Here is a 16,323-nt window from a genome sequence, read left to right on the forward strand (position 1 = left end):
TTCAGGTAACCATTATAATCTGACCAAAACCAGTAAAACCATTCACTCCAAGTACAAAAAACAAGATAAACCAGTCATAACAGTGGATAAAACCAGATGAATCTCCAACTGGTTGCCACCAAAACCCGTCCAAGAACAATCTAAGTAAAAAAAAAAACAGTATAAACTGTTTTAAAAACTTCAAAATTAAAAACTAGTTCCAGAAAAACAAAAAATCTTTCAAGTAACCATTATAATCTGATCAAAACCAGTAAAACCAGTCAATCTAAGTAAAACAACCAATATAAACTAGTCATAAGTTTATATAAAACCAGGTGAATCTCCACTAAAACCAGTCCAAGAAAACCGTAAGTACTTCAGGAAAGCTACGTTAACCCGCACTGTTCAGGAACCAGTCCAAACAAACCAGTCTGAATCTAAACTAGACTGAAATAAAACCAGTTAGAACGCAACACGTCCCAGACTAGGAGTGAGTAAAAACTGGAAAACAATTATCAAAGCCAATTCAAAATACATTCTGTGTATCCAATGGTTTCATAAGTCATAAGACAGTAAGAAAAGAGGAAATATCAGGGTTTCACTGTGTGGTCCCCACAAGTCACAGAAACCTGACCGATGATGTCCTCACAAGAAGCACAAAATCAGGTTCGAGTCTCAGCTGAAATCTGAACTGATAAATGTATTAGTGGGAATGTTGGGGGGAAGCTCTGAAAGTGTGTTTGCACGTGTGTGTGTTTAGTGCACAGTGTGGGACTGGGATTCCAATGGGAAACATGATTATATCGGGGAGTTCGAGGCAACATTCACAGAGATGAGAGGAGCCATCGATGGAAGACAGGTAGCACACACGCACGCACACACATGCACGCACGCACGCACAAAATCTGGTTATTTAATGAAACCTGATAGTGTAGCTCAGATTATATGTCAAACTCATGACCCGGGGGCCAAATCCGGCCCTTTGGAGCATCCAATTCGTCTCAATGGAGAAAGTAAAAATGACAGGGAAAACATGAATCATTGTGTAAATGAAACTCTACAATATTTGCAGGTACTCACAGTTTTCCCGGTGCTTATATCACATGATTGCTGTCATTTTTAATGTTAAACATTTGAAAAAACACAAGATTCTTACTGAATACTTACATAATGTTTCCCTTAATTTAAAATAAATTGGTCAAAAAAGCAAGGAAATTTAAAGTAAAGATCCTTATGCAACTGATATTGCTTGGATATTGTCAGTTTCTTACACATTTAGTATTTGTATAAGTAAAAGTGCAAACTAAGGCACAATAATGATGAAATTATTTGTTTTCCTGCATAAAATCAGTGGCCCACTTGAGATCAAACTGCTTTGTATTTGGCCCCTAAAATGAGTTTGACACCCCTTCTGTGGATGTTTGTTTACGTTGATGATAAACTTTCTGTGGTAGATTTAAACTGGTTTACATGAGAACAAAATAATTTATTTCCTATAGTTGTTAACTTTACGAGAGTAAACTTTCCATAAACAAACGTGGCTCAAAACCAAATATAGTACCAAACCCAATCTCCATCTGGTCCTTGAGCTCCAGGTTTCTATGAATGCTTTAATTAGCCTTTAAACATCAGGTGTGATTACTGTGAGCTGATGAAGACGCAGCTGTCAGAGAATAGAGCTGCGCTCTCTAATGAAAGCGTCTGATAACGTTCGACTTTCTCAGGAAACTCCCACAGGACGAGGACGCCGCACACACAGCGTGTGGAGGGTTTCCACCACAGAGTCTGAGCTGTCTCATTACCAGCAGCCGTTAGCTTAGCGTAGCGCAAACACTGCAGAACAATCATCTGCTCACAACACACCACCACCAGAGGGATGGTCCACACACTGTGCTCGCATCTCAGCCAATCACATTAAAGACACACTGTAATGAGATGTGTGTGTGTGTGTGTGTGTGTGTGTGTTACAGGTGCAGTGGCCATGCATCAATTCCAAATACAAAACCAAGAAGAAGAACTACAAGAACTCTGGAATCATCATCCTGAACCAGTGCAAGGCGAGTTCATGACTGTAGAAGGATCGTATGGGAACGTAAAAGAGTGTATGGGGACGTAAAAGAGTGTATGGGGACGTAAAAGAGTGTATGGGGACGTAAAAGAGTGTATGGGGACGTAAAAGAGTGTATGGGGACGTTAAGGAACATTTAGGGACATAAAATATAGCTTATGAGGACATTAAGGATCGTATGAGAACAAAGTACTGTTTGGGGACATTAAGGAGCCTTCTACAGATATTAAGGAGTGTATGCAGACATAAAAGAACATATGGAGGAACATTTGGGAAAAGAAAGGAGACACTTGTGGACATTAAGGAGTGTTTGACAACATAAAGGAGCTTTCGATGACATTAAGGAGCGTATAGGGACATAAAGGAACATTTGGAGACATAAAGAGGACACTTGGGGACTTGACATTTTCCACTTTGTGAAAATTTTAACATTGAACATTAATATTGTTCAGAAACGATGAGCTACACATTTGAAACATTCAAAGGACGGAGAAGAAATCCAAGGCAGAGTTAATTTACACTTGATAGACGAGCACAGGAAAAAGATTGTCTCAGGGGGAGAGTGTGTGTGTGTGTGTGTGTGTGTGTGTGTGTGTGTGTGTGTGTGTGTGTGTGTGTGTGTGTGTGTGTGTGTGTGTGTGTGTGTGTGTGTGTCCTATGACAGAATGAGAGCAGCAGGTAACACTAAATCCTTCGGCCTTCATCTCGTTGCATCAGGTCCAAATTCATTTTGGTAACACAGAACTCATTGTGTCAGACCTTGAGGGGACGTTACACATCATTTTTATTGGTTTACATCATCTGACCTCTTTAACTCACTCTGCAGTAACAATCCCTTCCTGAGAGGTTAGAAACTTCACAGCTGTCCTGCTTTGGCTTTACATCCAACTTCATTATAATAAAGGATTCACATTCAAACACAGTGTGGAATGACCTTCATATGAAAAGAAAGAACAAACACTGTTCACACACAGGATTACCTAAATAATCATTTATTGTTGGCTCGGCTACACAAGAGGATTGTGGGCTAACAATGAGTTCTGTGGAAGTGTTTGCAGTTTTCTTACAATATGAGTGTTGTATCGGGTCTCGTGTTCACACCATTTCAGTTTCCAGTTTCCCGTAGAGGGAATTCTGTCCAATAATTCTGATTCCTGGATCAGAAAACCATTAAACAATATATTTTTCTTCTGTCTGCAGATCATCAAGATGCACTCATTCCTCGATTACATTATGGGAGGCTGTCAGATCCAGTTCACTGTGAGAACACGTACACATGAACACACGCACACACGCACTCAGGTCCTGTGTGTGTTAACTTTTCTGCACTCTGGTTGGTGGAGTTGATCCCCGAGCTCTCCATGGAAACGGTTACCATGGAAACCAGTTCAGTAACCTCTCATCCCAAACCATCACTGGGATCTGACCACCAGTACATGACCAGTATAAGACCAGTATGAGCCCAATATGACCAGTAAATGACCAGTAAATGAGAAGTTAAAGCGGTATCCATAAACTCTGAATAAAGTAAACCTGAATTGTTTTAATTAGGTCATCTTAACTGCCCCCTTGTGTTAGAAGTGTGATACGTCAACATTCTGTTACAGAGAATGCTCCCTTCAAAATAAAAGCACTGTAGTTTGCCTTGTTTTCTACCACAACTAGTGTTTACAACGCACAAGTTTAAAGCCGCTGCATTAGTTTATTTCATTTTCCTTGTTTTTCATTTATTTAGACTTTTTTTTAACAATACTGTGTTTTAAATATTTCAGTTTTTGGTTTGTTTACACTTTAGTTCAGCCTTTTTCCCTACTCTTATGTGTTACATGACACAGCTTTAATTTGATTTTGGTGAAAAGTTTACTGTTCAACTTCAGCTCCGCTGCTTTTAATAGGCTGTTTTCAGAGGTGAAAGTAATAGAGTAGTACTCACGTTACTGTAATTGAGTAGCTTTTATGGGTATTTTTTTTTTACCCCTTTATTTGAACAAATGTCAGCAAAAAAATTAATGTACAAATAGTTTTGTCAACATTTTTCATACATACTGTCAAAACACATCAATGCCAAACCCACCCACCCATTGATGTGCAATTTAATATATACAAAACAGAAATGATAATTATAAAAGAATAAAACTAAATAGTAATTAAAAAAAGAGTAATAATAAGCAAAGAAATATATACTTAAAAACAAATAAAGATATACAAACATAAAATTAGTTGTGTTCAACATTCTTCTCATCCAGAGATATTTGTAATTCCTCAAAATAGTTCAGAAAATGGTTTTTTTCTTTTTTAGAGAGAGTCTTATCTTTTCTAATTTCAGAAAATACATTGTCTCTCTAATCCATCTTACAAAGCCAGGTGAAGATTGACATTTCCAATTAAGCAGGATGCTTCTCTTTGCACTGAGTGGTGAAAGCAACGACATCACGGTCATTGCTTGGTAAAGTCAATGGGCTAATTCCAAATATTGACCAGAAAATGGAGAGTGTGGGGCATGACCAGAACATATGCATGTGGTCTGCTGGTTGACCACTGCAGCGAGGCCATGAGGGTCTGTGTCAGGATACATGTCTGCTAGCTTTGCATTGGTGAGATAAGCTCCTAAAACCATGACGTGCTCAGAATGAGGATCCAGGTACATGTCTGAGAGCGGCCTCCAATGATTTATCACATTATTACAATATTACTGATTTGTGCAGAGTAGAAATTAATCTTTGTTTTGCAGGCGACACTGAAATAATATCAATATTATTATTTGGTATGTTTGGAATGGAAGAAAGGTTTTTTTTGGACAAAGCTCCTAATTTGTAGGCATCTGTAGAAACTTGACTTTAGGAGATCAAAAGTCTCACTCAGTTCAGAAAATGAACAGAAATGTCCATCTGAGAACAAATTAAACAGAAATTGAATGTCTGCCACGCTTGATTAGATGCATCCAAGGAAGCAGGCGAAAATTGTGCTTTCCCCAAATAAGGGCATATATAGAGGTATTTTTTAGGCCAAACTGCCTCCTGAACTGTGTGCATATCTTAATAGTTTGACTGTATGACCGCAGGGGCTAAAGCAGCGTATACCAATGAACCTAAATGCAGGTGACTAGTGGTATATTCTATGGACACCCATGACTCGCATTGATCTTTGTTGAAATGAACGGAATGAAGAATTTTAATTATAGAATTATATTATAAGCCCAATAGTAATATATAAAGTTTGGAAGTTTTGTCTCTGCAGAGCATTTATTTTTATTCTGTGTGACCCTCCTCTCCAAATACCTGGAAGCTTGTCAAGTGAAATAATAACGGGAATATTTTGAAAAAGATAAGAGAATTTTGGTAATACAATAATGTTGATTATATTAACCCTTCCTGCAACAAATGAGGGAAGGTCTTTCCATTAACATTTATCTAGAGGACAGTACATTTTTTGGTGTAAAGAAACTTCCACTTCAAGATATTTAAAAGAGCCTTTGGCTATTTTAAATGAGAATATGTGGTGTCTTCTTGTTTCAGTGGGAACAAGAAGATGTTCTCGGATGATTTTATCATCCGAGAACTTCCCGAATTGATCCAGCAAGTTGATAATAAAAGAGAGAAGATTTTGGGTCAGATACATAAAGCAGCAAATTGTGTGCGAATAGGGAAAGCTTATGATGTGAACCACCCGCTCTATGTCTCAGAGGTTGTCAGCCTGCCTAAGGGCAATGGCCAATGGCTCTATGACAACTGCAAAGAAAAGGGGGGACAGCGGACATCTCCTACCAAGAGAAAAGTACTGAGATTGCTGCAGATTAGTTATGACTGCGACTGGGTTCGAGTAAAGTAACTTTATCCATGAAATGAAACCATATCTAAAGCCATATGTTCGTAGTGTAACAAATAAAAATTCCCACTCCACCCAGTCAAAAGCTTTCTCTGCATCAAGAGATGAGATCATTTCAATGCTTTGACCGGGTGGAGTATTTACAATATTAAGTCATCTTCTTTCACTGGCCGTGGAGCTTCTTCCCTTAATGAAACCTGTTTGGTCAGGTAAAATGATTTTTTATAATCTACATTAAGTAGCGAGATAGGGAGATATGAACTACAATGGAGTGGGTTTTTATCTTTTTTTAGCAAGACTGTAATTGCAGCCTGACATAAGGTTGGAAGGAGAGCACCAAATGATAGTTATTTATTAAAAAGTGCCTGTAAAAGAGGAGAAAGCTCATCCACACATTCTGCATCATATCTATCATTGCTGGTTACGTTGTTTGGTTTCCGTGATTTAATTGCTTCTTTGATTTCTATTATCTCAGCATCAAGGTCAGGCACATTTTCTAGGGGAACGGTGGAAAAAAAACATTTATCAAGGAAACAATTAGTACTTATTCAAGTATATTTTTAAGTCAGTAATTTTACTTGTACTTAAGTACATTTTAAAAGAAGTAAAGTCATTCATTACATTTCTATACCCAACCGTTACTGAGTAAATGATCATTTTTTGTTTTGAAATGATCAACGAACATTGTAGAACAAATGTCCAGACAACAATCAAATGCATCACATCATAGCCGACCAATCAGATTAAACATAATGCACGGCACCAAATCAGCATTAGAGTTTTAGTAGGGATGTAACGATTCACTCAACTCCCGATACGATTCAATTCACGATACTGGGTTCACGATACGATTCTCTCATGACTTATTTTACAAAATGGGACTGTAAAAAATGACTGAAAAATATTCCTTTATTTTTTTGGGGGAAAAAATACTATAAAAAAACTATACTGTTTTCCTTTTGTTTTTCATTGTCAAAAGAATCCCTTGATAAACTATTCAAAACAATGCAAATTAACTAAAAATAAATCTTGAATGAAATAAAAAAAGGAATAATAGAAATGAAGAAGAAGCCTATTCATTTAAATTCTGGTTCTATAGTAAACAATGCAAAACTGCATAATAGTTCTTTTTAAAAGTGCAACTGAAAATGTATTTTGTGCCTTAACAATTAGACTTAAACAGTCATTTCACTGTATTTGGGTCAGATATTTGTTTGGACCAGCAGAGGGCGCTGGTAACCCAGTGGTCGGTTGGCATGTAGTTATTCTAGCAGTGAAGAAGAGATGCTATGCTAGCAGACAGAGCTAATAGAAAAACGTGACTTTTACAGATATTCACGTAATATTACAGATATTCTTTGGTGCTAAAGGAGTAAGAAATGATTTAAAAGTAGAAGGCGGCCAGAAAGTAGTAGCAGATTCCGCCCGCCGCCAACACTTCTGGATAGCGCCCTCTGCTGTTTAAAAAAAGTACTGCAATTCAATTTTCACAGCATCGATGTGAATCGTGATACCTATGAATCGATTTTTGAACTGCCTTACGATTAATCGTTACATCCTCAAGTTTTAGAGTTCATAAATTTTGCATTTATTTATTTTTTTTTTTAATTGAATTAATTGGTGTTATAATATTTTAAAAATAATTATACATTTAATGACAAATCTTGTTTTATACAGATACCTTTGTGGAAAATGTGGTAGATTGTGTCTTTTCCTTTTAAAGTTTATACATGAGATGTTTACTGTATGTAAGGGACCCGTACCAAGATTTATTACCAAAAACAAATGTGGGGGGTGAATGTCTAGTAACTTTTACTTTGAGTACTATGTAAGTGAGAAAATTTTTACTTGTACTAGAGTATTTTATTTATAAATTACTTGTACTGTAACTTGATTAAAATTGTACATCTACTTAAATATATCAGTACTCTTTACACCTCTGGCTGTTTTCTCTGAAGGTTGCCATCGACTTCACGGCGTCTAACGGCGACCCACGGAACAGCTGCTCCCTTCACTACATCCACCCGTTCCAACCCAACGAGTACCTGAAGGCGCTCGTGGCCGTCGGAGAGATTTGCCAAGACTACGACAGGTGGGCCAATCAGATCGCTCCATTTCTCCTTAATGCAGCGGAACATTAAAAAACCCAAAAGTAGCGTCTCACTTTTCTAAAACATCTTAGTTTCTTTTTTTGTGTGTCTGAGATATAATGTTATCTATGCTAATAGAGTATATATTTATACTGTACATACAGTATGTATTAAACTAAAAAGTATCTAATCTGTAATCTGAAAGTAATGTGAAAGTAATCTGTAATCCTTTTCTTTACTTTACTGCAGTGACAAAATGTTTCCAGCATTTGGTTTCGGAGCTCAGATCCCCCCAGAATTCAAGGTAATTTAGCACCTGGCTCTTTCCCAGTGTGTTCTTTGTCAGTCGGTTTGTTGATCACTGTGGTCACCTTGGGGTGAAAAAACTCACTGAGGTCAAATGCATTCCTCACTCCATACATAAAGGGCAGTGGTCACCAACCTGGTGCCCGTGGGCCCCAGGTAGCGCGCAAGGTCCACCAGAGGTGTCCTCAGTAGCTCTCGTCACCAATGAGCTTTGTCAAGCTTAGGTCAAGCGCGACCTAGTTGAAAAATTTGAACTTATCAAGCAACTTAAAGTGTCAACTCCCCCGTCCGTCACTGTCTGTAGAGCCGAGGCAGCAGCCCCTCCATCCCACTACAGTGAGACGGCTGCAGGGGAGGACTGGAATACACTTCCTCAACTTACCTACATTCTGAGTCAACTCATCTTTTAGTAACTCCATAAGTTGATCATTTAAACCGTAAAAGCCGATCTGTTCATGTTAAGTGCTGTAAACGTACGGATAGAGAAGAAGTCATCGACCCTCTCTCTCCCCTGTCAACGACACACGCACACGCACACACCAAAAAGCCTATGTTCAAGCGACTCATCAGGGGCGATTGAAGTGACTGCAGTTGCGTTCAGTGTGAACGCACCTTTTCCGTGTAAGCTGTTGATGCTAATGCTAGCTGAGGTGGAAGTGGGTGGGAGCTGTGATCAACAGCTGTCAGACAGTCCATCAAATACAATTCTGGCTCTGACTGATTTTTTTTACTGTCGCGGTGGATTCTGGCAATTTGCAGTAGGAGCAGAAGGTGCACGCACGCATGCACGCACCCACGCACGCACGCACACACGCACCCATGCACGCACCCACGCACGCACCCACGCACGCACGCACCCATGCACGCACCCACGCACGCACAATAACAAAGTTTTCTGTTCCACCGATGGATGAAGAAACTTTAGGTCATTTTTAATGCAAATACAGCTTTATGATCTCTGTGGGGCTTAATAATACTTACATTAAATATTAAAGCTCTACAACTCTCCTCTGTATTAACATTAAAACCAATTGAATAATCAGCGTTTTCCTTTGTTTAACTGCATCACAGATTCTTAACTCGTATACATAATGCATACATACATAATACATAGCATTTCAATTACGTAGCATTGTGTCCTCTATCACTAATAGATACAGTCACAAATGGAGTGAGCTGTGGCTGCAGTGGGACCTCAGGGATCCTCCTAAAGTCTCACACTACTCAATATTTATGTCTGCAGTGGTGTTCTTTTTCCTGCAGGCGACTATACATTTATATGCTGATGACGTGGTTTTTTACTCACCAAGTCCTTCTTTGTCCTCACTAACAGTATCCAACTAGCTATAACAAGACAAAGAGAATGAAATGCAAGGTTTTTAATTTAAATCTCCCTTTAAGCTTATATACGTGCACTTTTCTACATTGCTGCTGTTAGAGTCAATGGCCACTAGAGGGAGACATTAAACTCCTTTGCGTACTAAACTGAGATTCCGACTCCGAAATGGCAAATTAAACTATTAACAAACAGCAAATATCTAGTGTTATTCAGTTTCATTTACATCTAGTTAATTTTAACTTTTCTTCCTTAAACGTTGACAAACACAGATACTCCTGTGTGACTTCATAAAGTCTGGCTTATCTGATTTTTTCAGTGATGTCAGCAAAACATTTAATCTCTTTCTCTACATTGATGCTGCAGTGAATATCCTGACCAGTAGAGGGCAACGTAATTGTTCATCAGGGTAATAAAATGTAATAAGATAGGATATAGTAAGACATGATATAATAAGACAGGAAAGAGTAAGATGGGATTTAATAAGACAGGATATAATAAGACGGGATACAATAAGATGGGCTATAGTAAGACAGGATTTCATAAGACAGGATATAATAAGATGGGATTTAATAAGACAGGATCTATATAAGAGGGAAGAGAAGCTGTAAAATGGAGGAATAGCAACACTAACAAACATTTATAGACACATTAATCTCCATAAACAGCCCATAATCAGGGGATCTGATAGGTTGATGGATCTACCATCTGTTCCTGCTTATTGTGATGAAAGAACAACAGAACCAGTGGCTGATCGACAGAAGCGGTGAGAGGAGAGAATAAAAGACGAGTGCATGTTGAAGCAAGTCTCATTGTTCAGAGCTTTTTGTGCTTTAATGTGAAGCAAAGATCAAACGACCAAACTCTGCAAATCTTCCCTCAGGTCTCGCACGACTTCGCTGTGAATTTTAACGAGGAGAACCCAGAGTGTGCAGGTGGGTTTTTGAACACGCCATGAGATAACGACAGACAAGAATGTTACAAGTCAAACCATTAAAGCAAAATCATCATCACAGAACCAACAGACACAAGGAATAAAACGCAAAGATAACAAGAATAACACAGGAATAGCACAATCACAGGAATAACACAATAAAACACAAGAATAACACAATCACAACAATAACACACAATAATAACACACAATAATAACACACAAGAATAGCACAATCACAGGAATAACACAATAAAACACAAGAATAACACAATCACAACAATAACACACAATAATAACACACAAGAATAGCACAATCACAGGAATAACACAACAATAAAACACAGGAATAAAATAAATAGTTTAGAATTTATTTATATTTTCACATTATTATTTATTTCATTGAAATAATTTGTGCTGCAACTCAACAATTGGTTGATGTTGAGGTTGGTTGGTTTTATTGGTTGGTTGGTTGGTTGGTTTTGTTGGTTGGTTGGTGTACATATTGGTTGATTGGTTTGTTGTTGCATTGGTTGGCTGGTTGATTTATTCATTGGTTGTTGTATTGGTTTATTGATTGGTTGGTTGGTTGATGTTGTGGTTGGTTGGTTTATTGGTTGGTTGGTTGATGTTGTGGTTGGTTGGTTGATGTTGTGGTTGGTTGGTTTATTGGTTGGTTGGTTGATGTTGTGGTTGGTTGGTTTATTGGTTGGTTGGTTGATGTTGTGGTTGGTTGGTTTATTGGTTGGTTGGTTGATGTTGTGGTTGGTTGGTGTACATATTGGTTGATTGGTTTGTTGTTGCATTGGTTGGCTGGTTGATTTTATAATTGGTTGTTGTGTTGGTTTATTGGTTGGTTGGTTGGTTGATACATTAGTAGCTATTGGTTGGAATCCAGTGGATTATGAATTGATTACCACCAAGGGTCCCTTGGCAAAACCTTTAACCTCCAAACTGATCCCACAATGTGTCTGCTCACTGCTGCCCCCAGAGGAAACTATGTTACTGAATTATTCTGTGAAACCATGAATGATATCATAGTGGTTTGTGTATTGGTTTTTGGTCGTATCAGTTGATATATGTATATTTGTTGGTCAGTTGATTGATGACTAATATATCAATGATTGACAGGTATACAGGGCGTGGTGGAGGCCTACCAGGCCTGCCTTCCCAAACTGCAGCTGTATGGACCCACAAACATCGCTCCCATCATCCAGAAAGTGGCCGGCTCCGCCTCCCAGGAGCTGCACACCAAAGAGGCCATGGTGCGAGTCGCAAAGAAAGCTCCTCAAAAAAGGGGAAAAAAGCGGAGAGATTTTTGGGGTCCATCCATAAAGTCAGCAAAATGATGGTCCATTGTTCTATGAATCTGTGATAACCACATTTATTTATTCATCTGAATAATATCCACTGTTATCCAGGAACGTTTATTATTATTATAGTCATCTTAAAGATGGAAATCCTGGTTTCAATCAGAAATAAAATGGGTTAAAAGCGACCAAAAATGGTGGAAAAGGTTTAAATTGGTTAAAAGTTGCAAATTAGAGTGGACAAAAACACACTGAAAAAGTGATAAAAATGGATCAAAGTGTCAATATTGGCTTAAAAGTGGCAGAAATATGGGGAGGGAGGTTGGGATAATGTAATTTAAAAAGTAGTAACAATTAGTTTAAACTGGCAAATAATGGGCCTGAAAAATCGTGAATGTGGTTAAATTGGCAAAAAATAAGCATGAAATATGGTTTTAAAAAAAAAGAGGTTAAAAGTGACAATAATAGGTCAACATATGTCACATGACATTAGGTAGAAAAGTGGTGGAAAGGGTTTATAAGTGCTGGAAGTGTCTGGAAAGTGGAAAAGTGTGCTGAAAAGGAATTGAAATTGGATAGGGAGAAGTGTCAGAAATGAGAGTAATGTAGCAAAAATGCATTAAAAGGATCAAAAATATAACAAGAAAAAGTGATGAAAATAGGTTAAAATGTGACAAGTTTGGTGTATTTGGAGAAAAATGTTCAAAATAAGCAAAAATGAGCTCAAATTGTTAAAATAAACGGACCATTCTCAGTTTCTTAAAGGTATCCGGCGACCGGCTCCCCTGATAACTCACTTTAAACATAACGGGTCTTAAAGGATTCAGTTGAATTAAATCACTGACACAATCCCAGATCTAAAACGACTCGTAATCACAACACACGACTAAAGTAGCCACGTCACGGACAAACGAACTTTCTTTGTTCTCTTTATTATTTATTAAATTATCATGATTTGAAAGGATCTTGACTGTGTGTGCTTGGGATCATAGATACCATCTCATCATTCTAAATAAATATAAAGTAAATAGAATATAAATAAAGCCTTTCCCGTTTCTCTCACAGCAATACTTCATCCTGCTGATCCTGACGGACGGTGTCATCACAGACATGTCAGAGACCAGAGAGGCCATCGTCCAGGCCTCCCACCTCCCTATGTCCATCATCATTGTGGGCGTGGGGAACGCCGACTTTGAGGACATGCAGATGCTGGATGGCGACGACGGGATCCTGCGCTCGCTGCGTGGAGAACCTGTTCTCAGAGACATCGTCCAGTTTGTCCCGTTTCGCAACTTCAAACATGTAAGTGCATTCCGTGATTAAACCGAGTCATTTCAGAATAAAAGTCCAGCTGCTTCGACCAGCTGATTCAACAGATCGAGGGAGGAATTACAGCTCAGCAGTCCTTCAACTTGTCCTCTCCTGTCCTTACAGATAGTGTTGTAGAACTCAAGACCAGTCTTGGTCTTGAGACCTGATTTTAAAGGTCTTGGTCTTGTGTCAGACTTTATTCAGTCTTGTCTCGGTCTCAGAGTGCCCGAACTCTGAACTTTTTTGTCAAGACCAGCACTGATTTCTGCTATTCTTGAACTTTACTAATGTGATAATGAGAAGAACTTGGTAAAATGATAAATATCTTCAGTTCATGCATTACCCTTTTTTTGTCTGTCAAATGTATTGAAAAGAAACTAAAACTAAAGAGAGAGAATGTTGTTTTACTGTTCAATCTTGTCATGGTTGAAATAGATTTTCATGGCCTCTGTCTTGACTCGGTCTTGACTCCCAAAAGTCTTGGTCTTGTCTTGGTGCATTCTGGTCTCGGGCAAGACTTAGTCTTGGATAATGTGGTCTTGAACACAACACAAGTTACAGATATATAAAGAATAGATCAGACCCTAAATGTAGCACAAACAAGATAAGGACAAAATTGTCCATGAAGGCACATCAACATGCAGCAGTTTTACTGGAAACATGAAATAAAAAAAGTCTCTACCACATCATTCAGCTCTTTTTCCAACAGTCTGTGCAGCGGGCTTTTCATATTGTTTCCATGATTGTTATGGCATCTAGCCAAGTTAGAGATTAGGAAACTTGAAGATCAATCTTTGTGTTCCATGTATTTCAGTTAGCTTAACACGTAGCGGCGCTGGCTCAGCAGGTTCAAAGAGTAGGGTGACCATATTTAGATTTTTTTAATATTTTTTTTAAAGAGGACACTTGGGCCAACTTCTTCATACTCAAAGTACTCTGCGTTTTTTTGAATCTACCTTTTAAGGCAACACACAATATAATAAATAAATACGTGTTTATTGCCTATAAGGTTTACATTTCTCTCTTTATAGCAAACATGTAATAAGGTGATTGACTTTAGTCACCACTGATTTCAGATTGTTTTATGTATTATGACAATATGTCTTTGAAAAATCTCATAAATCCCTTCTTAAAATCTCTCAATCATTGAAACAGTATGAGAAATATCTCTGCCTAGAAATTAAAACTAACAAAAGACTCGATGCTTCCAGAAGAGTAAATGATCATTAAATATACACTTCAATAAAAAGCCTTTTCAATGAAATCCACTGTTATTTGGTCTATTTTAATCTCTCTCTCTTTCTCTTGGGTTTTCCTCCTCTTTCTCTTTGCCTCGTGTTTGATGATTTGATCAAAACAAAGCGGCATCTTTAAATGATTCCTTCACTGAGTAAAATTACAACCATATTGGCTGTAAAGAGCACACCATTAGCTTTCAGAAACTGGTGGAATTTTTTGAATCAAGCAAATATTAACAGAGTTATGATTTGGAAACCTGGACAGTTTCATTCATTTGTTAAATATCCAAGGACTGCCTATACAAGATGTGAAAAAGAGAACATGTCTGGGAAAACTGGACATATGGCCACCCTATCAATAAGTAAAAGGGGCGGAGCTGTTGTTATCGGCGGCTAAGTTAGCAGATTGGTCATTATCGTGCGTCCCCATCTGTACTGGTGCAGCTACGACGTTACATGTTCTCTGTACAGCAGATGGAGAGAGTGTTTAAATAGAAGTGTGTGTGTGTGTGTGTGTGTGTGTGTGTGTGTGTGTGTGTGTGTGTGTGTGTGTGTGACCCTGAGATGAGAGCGTAGTGAAGTGTTTTCCATGATGAAAAAGCGAAGGGGAGGACGGTGCGATGAAGAGGCATTTCCAAGAAATGAGTTTCCAGCCTCTCAGACGGCGAGCGAGGCTCAGACTTTGATGTGTAGCAGCGACTCGTGAAGCTGAGAGAGTTTTTCCTCCAGGAAATCATCCATCTGGGGACAAGAAAAGCCCTCCATATAATGACGACTTTAATAAACCAAACTAAATGTTTCTGAAGCGGTACATTTTCAGTATTTAGGGTTATGGGTCATTTCATTTCAATAAATTATTATTAGACTCACAACAACGGCCTTATATAAAAGATTTGTAATATTCAGTGGTAAAATAACCCAAAGTTGGGGTCGCATGAAGAAAAATTATTTTATACCCCAAGAAAGAGTAACCTTTATACTGTGAATTAAAACAAAGACAGATTTTTTTTCTTACATTCCCACAGGTATGGGCCAATGAAAATAGTATAAAAAAGTTTTTTGTATTTTTTTTCCAGAGCATGTGACCCAAGAACCAATGCATATATGTGACTAATCATTAGTGATGTGAGCAGTCTATGTTCATAGCTCAAAGCTGATCAAATTACAGGGAGCTGAGACATATCCTAAGTAGTTTACTGAAGGACCAAACATGTTCCAGACCCAAACACACACTCACTTTTTTCCAAATTTGATGGGGAGCTGGCATGTCCACCAGACAGGATGTATAGCAGATCTTTTTGTATTCTCAGAGAGTAGGTGGAGCGATATTACTCTACCACATTTCAGTTTCCTATCTGGTGTAGTGCTTGAGATATCGAAAATCGACACACAGCCCCTCACTAAATTGTCCATATCTCAAAAAGTATTTATCCGATTAAACTAAAAATCACAGAACAATTGGTAGAAATTTCTGAATTTTTTAGACCAAAGTGTGCGGGTCATTTGTTGAAATTACATGGAGTGACCCATACCGATATTAGTCCGACGGCGTTCTTGTTATTTGTACATTGTTTCAATAAGGTTTTTCCAACATTCCAGTTAGCATTAAAATGAGGTTCTTGTAACATCTCTGCATTATTTTTGGAATATTCTGGTACAGTTCTAGTTGAATTGAAATAACATTTCATTAATGTTCAGGTGATTTTCCAGTGACATTCCAGTAACATTTTGGCCTACTTCCTGTGAAAATGTTTGTAACAATCCACTAAAATTTTGTGGATTTTCTGTAACTTTCCAATAAAATTTCAATGTAATGTTTAAGTGAAAGTTCAATGACAGGATGGTGACTTTCTGGATATGTTCTGATATTCTGATAGCATTCTTGTGACATGCTAATGTTCTGGTAACGTTTTATTAACATTCCTG

The 16,323-nt window shown here is 38.0% G+C and overlaps 1 protein-coding gene across 1 annotated transcript in view; it reads left to right on the forward strand.

Annotated features, from left to right (window-relative positions):
* The window catches only part of cpne4a (copine IVa), a 31,431-nt gene that overhangs the window by 13,745 nt on the left and 1,363 nt on the right, over window positions 1-16,323 (forward strand). Inside the window, exons 8-15 of the mRNA XM_028470221.1 lie at window positions 740-838; window positions 1,950-2,036; window positions 3,248-3,307; window positions 7,831-7,964; window positions 8,212-8,266; window positions 10,488-10,539; window positions 11,670-11,803; window positions 12,914-13,150. Coding sequence (XP_028326022.1) covers window positions 740-838; window positions 1,950-2,036; window positions 3,248-3,307; window positions 7,831-7,964; window positions 8,212-8,266; window positions 10,488-10,539; window positions 11,670-11,803; window positions 12,914-13,150 — 858 coding nt within the window. The remainder of the gene's footprint in view (window positions 1-739; window positions 839-1,949; window positions 2,037-3,247; window positions 3,308-7,830; window positions 7,965-8,211; window positions 8,267-10,487; window positions 10,540-11,669; window positions 11,804-12,913; window positions 13,151-16,323) is intronic.

Source organism: Gouania willdenowi, chromosome 16 (genome assembly GCF_900634775.1).
Source record: "Gouania willdenowi chromosome 16, fGouWil2.1, whole genome shotgun sequence".
Lineage (NCBI taxonomy): Eukaryota > Metazoa > Chordata > Actinopteri > Blenniiformes > Gobiesocidae > Gouania > Gouania willdenowi.